The sequence below is a fragment of the Neophocaena asiaeorientalis genome, unplaced genomic scaffold (assembly GCF_003031525.2).
Source record: "Neophocaena asiaeorientalis asiaeorientalis breed wild unplaced genomic scaffold, Neophocaena_asiaeorientalis_V1.1 scaffold762, whole genome shotgun sequence".
In the NCBI taxonomy this organism is placed as follows: domain Eukaryota; kingdom Metazoa; phylum Chordata; class Mammalia; order Artiodactyla; family Phocoenidae; genus Neophocaena; species Neophocaena asiaeorientalis.
In genome coordinates this window covers 177349-185587 of record NW_020175828.1, presented here as the reverse complement: position 1 = coordinate 185587, position 8239 = coordinate 177349, and the positions used below count along the sequence as shown (strand labels likewise).

The following is an 8239-nucleotide window of genomic DNA, read 5'->3' as shown; positions in this document are numbered from 1 at the left end:
CTGCTGCTTGTCCCCGGCAGTTAACTTGGGCCTGGGTGGGGAGGGCCGGGGGGGCGGTAGAGGTCCGGCTCTCACCTTCCCCGGCCGTCTGGGCTGAAGCTTTGCCTACCGGTAATCGCGGGTATGTCCCGAGCCCCTGCCCGGAGTCCTCTTCAGCTGTGTCTCAAGTGCTTCCCTTTTGTCCTTTGCCCGGGCCTGGCTTTGTGCTGGCCACCTCGGGCGCTGCCCTTGCGACAGGGGGCAGGGGGCGACCTCTGCTTCCGAGGGCTGAGGTCAAGGGGGGCACGGCCACACAGCTCATTAGTGGCGGTCCCTGCTTGACTCTTGTTAGGACCTAGTCCTGTTCCTTTCACTTTATCACTTTGTGATTCCTGTCATTTTTGTGATATTAGAACTGTCTCCTGTGACCTAAGTCATTATAGGAAACGCCATAAGTTGCCTCAGCCCCCCCAAACTCTGCAGACTGGTAGGGAGCTTCACTGGCGTACCCATCTTAGGTTTGAAATGTAATAGCTTTCTTTTCTTTCTCTTTTTCTAATGCTGCAGTGCTCTAAGAACGGAGGCATCTAGGCTGAATGGAATTCAGCATCAAAAAAAGTCCTCTTTCTGTTCCGAAGGTTGTAAAGTGCGTGAAGATGAAGCAGGCACCGGAGATCCTTGGCAACACGAACGGAAAGACTCCGAGCTGTGAAGTGAGTCGTGAGTGCTCCGTGTTTCTGAGCAAAGCCCAGCTCTCCGCCGGTCTGCAGGAGGGAGTTGTGCAGAAGTTCAATGGCCACGACGCTCTTCCTTTTATCCCAGCCGAGAGGCTGAAAGACCTCACCTCCCGCGTCTTTAATGGAGACCCCGGTGCTCACAATGCCAGATTGCGTTTGGAGTCCCAGGAGATGAAGGGGCTTGGGACACCACCGGACACTACCCCTGTCAAAAATGGCTCTCCAGAGATCAAGCTGAAAATCACCAAGACATACATGAACGGGAAACCTCTCTTTGAGTCCTCCATATGTGGCGATGGTGCTGCCACCGTGTCCCAGTCGGAAGACGATGGACAGAGACCAGCGAGCAAAGCGAGGCGGACCAGGAAGAGGAGCGCGAAGCTGCTGCTGGGGCGGGGCCTCGCCGAGGCGGCCCTGGCGTCCCGGGCCTCGAGCCCCTCGGCCGAAAAGGTATCTGCGAGTGAGGAGTTCTGGCTGGCCGGGGTAGAGGGCGGCCCCAGCTCCCGGCACAGGGGGGCCCCGGAGGATGCGTGGTGCACGGGGGGCGGGAGGAGGTGGGCTCAGCCCCCCGAGGCCTGCTCTGCAGCTCGGGCCCCTGGCTGTGGCAACGGCAGACACTCACAGCAGCCTGCCGAGCAGTGCTGAGGCCTAGAGATTAAGCATAAAGAGTAAACATGGGGACTTCCCTGGTGGTCCAGTGGTCAAGACTTTGCCTTCCAATGCCGGGGGTTCGGGGTCGATCCCTGGTTGGGGAGCTAAGATCCCACATGCCTCAGGGCCGGAAAACCAAACCATAAAAAGAAGTCAGAAGCAATAGTGTCACAAATTCAATAAAGACTTCAGAAAATGGTCCACATCCAAAACCAAAAACTTTAATTAAAAAAAAAAGATGAAATGAGTGTCTGACCCCAGGCCTGGCCCGTTCCCAAGCCCTTGACCTTCAGGCTGTCCTGTCTTTATGGATCTCCTCTCCAGAGATGCCCTTTAGCCTGAATCTGGTTGGTGGAGGAGCATGGGGATCGAGTGGGGGCCTCCTCAGCCTGTGCTGTCCGAGGAGGGGAGCGGGCCACGCTGTGCAGGTGTGCTCCTACCTTCCCGCCCCGCGGTTCACCGTCACTCCCAGGTCTCCTCCCCCAGTGGCCCTGCAGATGGGCCGCTGCCTTGAGGGCTGGGGCTGCGCCTCAGGCCTTCACGTTCTTGGTTCCAGGACAGAGTGCATCACTTGAGTGCGCGTGAATGAGTGTTCACTCACCAAAGGCCGGGGTGGAGACCCCCTAACGTAGGACGACAAACGTGGTGGTTTATGCCACCAAGTCTTAAATGACACTCGGGAACCTTGACCTCGGCAGAAGGAACTGGGGAGGGCTCTGTAGCCGCCCTTGTTCACCGAGGGGCTGATGGTCTAGATTAACAGGGTCTGGAACACGTCCTGTGCTCGCTGGTCAGCCAAAGCTCCTGGCCCACTTGCAGGAGTGGGGAGAGGGGACTCGAGACCAGTTTGGGTTGTATCATCACTAAGGTTGGAATAATTAGTGTGACATTATAGTTGAGGAATCTTGGTTACAATCCCACAGGTGGGAAGGGAAAGGACCAAAATTTCCCTGAAATAGTTAAAATAACGAAGAACTTTGAGGGTTTAAAAAAATGTCTTTTGACTGCTCAAGGGCTCTAATGTAAGCATAATGGTGAATTATTTAAAAGCCTAGTTGAGTGACCTGGGCTGATACAATGGTTTTTCTGAAGCACCCACGATGTAGGGAACCTCACTCTTTTATGGGCGAAGAGGCTGGTACAAGTTATCCCTAGCTCTCTATCACTTGGTTATGGTGAAACCTGGGTAAATCACCTGATTTTGACTCTTAGAGTCTCATTTGACTCTTCAGGGTGGGGACGATAATATTATACTTGTCCTGATAGGGTTGTCACGTGGCTTTGATGACACCGTCAGTGTAAAACTGGGATGTTGTGGAATAACGTGAGAGCCAGCATTTTTTCAAAAGCGTGTAAGGAGTGCTCGCTTTGGCAGCACATATACAAAAGCGTGTAATGTGACAGCTCTGTGTCAGCCCTCACCACCTGATGTGTGTAACAACCGGGGTTCTCCTCGGTTTACAGATGTGGAAACTGAGGCCCAAAGAAATTCAGCGATTTGCTCAAGTAGGTGGCGGTCTTAGAGGGAGGCCTGGGGTCGAGCTGACTGGGCTCGTCCTCCTGGAGAGGAGGTTGTTCTTGCCAGCCTTCAGCCTCCAAATTGGCCTGGGCTCTAAGACGGAGAGACTGAGACTCCAAGAGCCCCAGGCCTTGGATGGTGGGTGGTGGGGCTGAGACTTGCTGCCAAGCCCCCGTGTCCTCGCCACCCCGGGTCCTCTCTCCAGCAGGTTAACTGTCAGACGAGGGCTCAGAAGGGGCGGGAGGGTCAGGGTATGAATTCCATGACAGTTCTTCTCCGGCCTGCGAATAAGCTCCATTAACGATCACCCACCAGGCCAAGGAAATAGATTTATGTGGAGATCCTCGTAATGTACACCTGCAGTCCTTTAGCTGCGGGCAAGAGACGAACGATTTTGATGAAGTGATGTCAGGGCTGTTACCTGAAAAACAGTGAGGGAAAGCATGCTTCTTTTTAGGGGTTTGTGTGTGTGTGTGTGTGTGTGTGTGTTGAATCTCTTGTCTGACTGATCCTTGGTCTAATATGGATAGGAGGCTGGATTTAGGGGTAGGTACTAGATGTATCTTTTGTTGTTATTCATTTTCAGATTCCAGCTAAGAAAGAATCCTGTCCAAATAGCAGCAGAGACAAAGACCAGCTGTTGAAGTACAGCGTCGGGGATTTGGTGTGGTCCAAGGTGTCCGGTTACCCCTGGTGGCCATGCATGGTCTCTGACGATCCGCTCCTGCACAGCTACACCAAACTGAAAGGTATTGGGTTTGGGGGGCTGTTTTTCCATCTTTATCTTCTGCACTTAATTGTTTCCATCTCCAAACTTCTTTATTACTCTTCCTTAAACAGCCCTACTGTGGTTCTTTCTTTCTCTTTTTTATTGTGTTAAAATACACAAACATAAAGCGTGCCATCTTAACCATTTTTAAGTGCGCAGTTGAGTGGGATGAAGTGCGGCCGCCGCCACCATCCGTCCCCAGAGTTCTTTCCATCCTGTAAATCTGAAACTCTGTCCCTGTTAAGTAGCAGGTCCTCAGTGCCCCTCCCCAGCCCCTGGCAGCCACCGCTCTACTTTCTATAGGCTGCTGCCTGTGGTTTTGACTTGCATTTCCCTAGTGATCAGTGATGTTGAGCATCTTTTCATGTGCTTAGTGGCCATTCGTACAAGGTTTGAATCGGCTGCCTGGAGGTGGGAGTGGGGTGGGTTGTTAAGTTTTTTGTGGTTCATTTTGCAACTTTGCCTAAAGTTAGTGATTCACACGTGACACGTTGCCTTTTCTTTTTATATCCAAATTAGATGCGTACTTTATCTGATTGAATTAGTATTAAAAGAGAAAGCAGTCTTTGCCTTGTATCGCTTTTCAGGTTTTATGATAAATAATTTATTATTACTTAGATATACAGCGACTGCTTCAGCATGATTTTCAGAATTAGTATTTTATACTAAGTCTTAGTTTTAAAAAAAGTCCCAGTTTATTTTATTAGGTCTGTGGGAAGAAGGAAAAAAACTAGAAATGGCCATCTTTTTGGTGTCATGAAACTTGGGGACATAAATCAGTACACAGAATAGTTAAGAACATATTAAGAATGTATGTTATTGATTAGAGCAGATGCTAATTGAAGTAATAATTGGACAGTTCATGGAACACATAAAAACTCATGTGTTTTTGGAGGGAAAAAACCCCTCAAATCAGGTGGTTTTGAGATTCTCCTGAAGAGTTGCTCTACAGTTTGAATTTGGTCTGAGGGAGGTGAGAGGTGGTGACACAGAGCTGGAGGTGACCAAGTTGGTGCCCAAGTGACCTGTGCCCCCCAGAAGCGCGGGTGGCTGGAGCTGTGGGCTGGCCTTGCATGGCCTCAGCATGAGTGCGTGGCCTCTCTTGGCCTCTGGATGGAGGCCTGAGCTCTCGCTGGGGCAGCGCTGCTGGGAGTGGGGTACACTGGTGGCTCCCTGGCAAACAGGCTTGAGGGGGTGCAGGTTCGGGATGAAGAGGACCTCTCCTTAGCCCCACGCGCCAGGCCTCCCGCCCCCTGGGTGGTTGGACCCTGCCCTGAGGCCCAGGCGTGCGCATGCACTCTGCAGGAAGGCGGTGGCTGGAGAGGAGCCTGTGGGCTGGCTTTGGCTCTGACTCGGTGGAGGGCATTTAACATCCTCAGCTTGCCAGCATCAGGGAGTCCCTGCCACAGGGCTTCAGGGGTCCCAGGGTGCACCCCTGCTCTCGTGTTCACCCTGAGGCTGAATCAGGGTGCCCTTCCCAGCCTCTGCGGTCTCGAGCAGCCCCACTCTCTCAGGCTGCTCTGGTCTCGTGATCAGACTCAGGGCGCATGGCCAGGCAGGAGTTGTTGTGGGAAGGTGCCCAAACTTGGAAGGAGGGGTGCAGCCCAACAGTGCGCTTCTCTAGGCATGGTTTTGGGTTGCCGGGAGGCACAGCCTCTGTAATCACAGATCAACTTCTGAAGACTGACGATGTGCATTTGCAAAGCAGCTCAGTAGGAAGAGAGCCAGGATGCAGGCCTTGCAGCTGGAAGGGGATTCAGATGACCTTTGAAAAGCAAAGGGTCAGAGGAACCCGTGAGAACCTAGGGGTGGCGGAAGGACACGTGCAGCCGGCGCCTGCCCAGGAGGTGGTGGCCAAGAGCTCTCCAGTGGGAAGGCACGGCCCCGCTTGTCATTGGTGAATCATCAGTGGCCGTGCTTGGGACCGGGCTCCCTGACAGCCTTACTTGCTCTGTGGTTTTAATCCTCCCTGAGGATCCATCGGCTTATTGAATGCTAGCTCTTCATTTTTACCATGCGTTTCATGGTTAAGGGGCTGGCGTTTTTCTGTGAAGGTGAACTCCCTCCTAAAAAATTACTTATGTATTACAGTCTTCACTCTTTTTAATGCGCAAATCGTCCCAGATTTGGCCGGTGGGAGCCCATGAAATCCCTTTCAGCCGTGTCCTTCTGACACGTCTCCATCCGTCTTGGAGCACTTCCTTACGTGTCGCCCAACTACATACACTCCGGGCTCATTTTGAACTTTCTTTGCCCCAGTCCTGGAACCAGCTGTTTCTGAGAAGAAACCTGGGTCTTTTTTTTTTTTTTTTGCGGTACGCGGGCCTCTCACTGTTGTGGCCTCTCCCCTGTTGCGGAGCACAGGCTCTGGACGCGCAGGCTCAGCGCCCATGGCTCACGGGCCCAGCCTCTCCACGGCATGTGGGATCTTCCCGGACCGGGGCACAAACCCGTGTCCCCTGCATCGGCAGGCGGACTCAACCACTGTGCCACCAGGGAAGCCCCCTGGGTCCTTTTAGTAGAGAGTGGTGTATGGAAGCTCGGGTCTGGGCTCTGGTTGTGTCCAAGGCCATGGGAGACAGAGGGGCACTGGGGTGTGAGGCAGGTCTCCTGGCAGTGCTGAGCCCAGCTCCCTGTGCAGCACCCCATGCTGGGCGTGCCTGAGGGGCTAGGTGTCCTTGCAGGGGAAGGGCGGGGCTATGGTGGAGGGTCGGCTTTTGGCATGGGGCCGGCTGAGCAGGGGGTCTTGGGAAGCAGGAACTTTTTTTTCCCTGTAGGATGGAACTCCCTCACCCTACCCCTGATTCCCAGCCCCGATTTTCTTTTTGCGTATGTGTACTTCTTTTTATTTATCATACTTGGGATTACTTGAATCTGGATCAGTAGTCATGCACTTAAGCTTTAAAAATTGAAGTATAATCTACATGCAGAAGAGAGCACAGCTCTTTGGAGAGTTCAGGTTTCCTTTGAAAATCTGATAGCATTTTCGTGATTTGTAGCAGCAGAACTTGTCTTGGTGACCGTCTCCCAGGGCATCTAGATGGATTAACCAGCAGCTTTGAGGCCTAACCCCTTAAGCTGGAAACAAGATAAATGTGTGTTTTGGGTATTATACTGTGAAGAAGACTGGATTCTTTTGCAGCTGGGAACGCCACCATCTCCCTGGTGCACCTGGGTCCTACTAGTCTTCTCTTACCAGGGTATTGAGTCACATTATCTTCTGTTGTGGAGATTTTTGTTTTCACCTTTTCTGTGTTATGGAAAGGAACCCTCATTGCTTTTTTTCTAAATCCCATCATTTTCTAAAAATATTATAGGTACCCCGACTTTCTCATGTTCTGGGTTATTAGACACTGTAATAGGACTTTTTCCTCCTTGCTTGTTCTGTGGCTGCGAAGAGAGGTGTGTTGAGATCTCCCACTGTGATAATGGATGTGCCTTTTTCTACTTGAAATTTTGTCAGTTTCTGCTTTACCTATTTTGGGGGCTCTGGACCCCCAGGGACTGAACCAGGAAACTCAGGCGGTGGTGATCCTTGTTCTTTGTTTCCTGTGGAATTCTGTGGGCTTTTGTCCTTGTGATTTTGTCCCTTGCTTCTGTAGACACCTGGCCTCGTCTGCATTGTTGTGGCTTCTCTTCCTCTCTGTATCTGCAGCGCTGAGGCAGCCTTATCTCTTTGTGGGGTCCATTCTGCATGCATGAATGGCTGTTGTCAACTCAAAGGCCCCACAGAATCTGGACAGAGACTCTGGCTCAGTCTAGCGCAGGGGGTCAGGGGCCACCTTGCATCTAATGTGCCGTGATGGGGAGGAAACGAAACATAGTACAAAATTAGGTTCCTGGGCTATTGGTGGAGGCCACGTTCTCTTAGAAGGGAGAGTGGGTGGGGCATCAGTGATAAATGTTTTCATACCGACAGTGATTGATGAACATCAGAAGTCACAGGAAGGAAGGGTTACCAACAAATGGTACTGGGACAGTTGGTTAATTACGGTGGTAAAAATGAGTGATTCACCTGTCAATTTTGGACCAAAAGAAAATTCATATGGATTAGAAAAAAAAAACTTAAAAATACAAGAAAGTTGGGTTACATTTGTTACCAAATTTCCAGGCAGGAAAGAACTTCAGAAACGTTTAATGAATTTTATAAACTTAGGATCAGCCTATCATGTTCTCCTCTGCTTTTTTTTCCAGCTGACATGTAAGGAGCATTTTTTCTGTGTCATTAACTATTTATTTTTAAAAATGCTGTGCGTTCATATTATTTCATCATATGTACTGTAATAGATTTTTCTTCATTATGCAAATGCTATGACATATATTTATATTCATTTTTATGACCAAGGGAAGTTCTTTCAAAGTATTAAAATAATTGAAGCAGACACAAATCTCTTGACGTATTTTTGAATCTTAGCTGTTTTAAAATCCAGTAAGTACACACACTTACAAACAAGTCAGATTGTACTGAGAGGTTAATAGTGAAAAGTAGTCCCCTTCCCTCCCCAGAAGGAATTACTTTTAACTGTAAACATTTTCTTCCAGTTTGAACTCTTTTTTGATTTATCATTTAGGTGTTTTCTTTTG

General features: G+C 50.4%; 1 protein-coding gene across 5 annotated transcripts in view; it reads left to right on the top strand.

Annotated features, from left to right (window-relative positions):
• The first annotated feature begins 549 nt into the window (after positions 1 to 549).
• Positions 550 to 8239, top strand: part of NSD2 (nuclear receptor binding SET domain protein 2) — a 53669-nt gene continuing 45979 nt past the window's right edge. For 4 of the 5 annotated variants that reach the window (XR_003001480.1, XR_003001481.1, XM_024732727.1 and 1 more), the window contains exons 1-2: positions 550 to 1166; positions 3473 to 3635. Coding sequence is in view for 2 of the 5 variants with exons in the window: in XM_024732727.1 (XP_024588495.1) it covers positions 576 to 1166; positions 3473 to 3635 (754 nt within the window). In the remaining 3 variants the exon portion in view is untranslated. Of the gene's footprint in view, positions 1167 to 3472; positions 3636 to 8239 lie in introns of those variants that run through there. The other variant, XM_024732729.1, reaches the window with a different exon arrangement.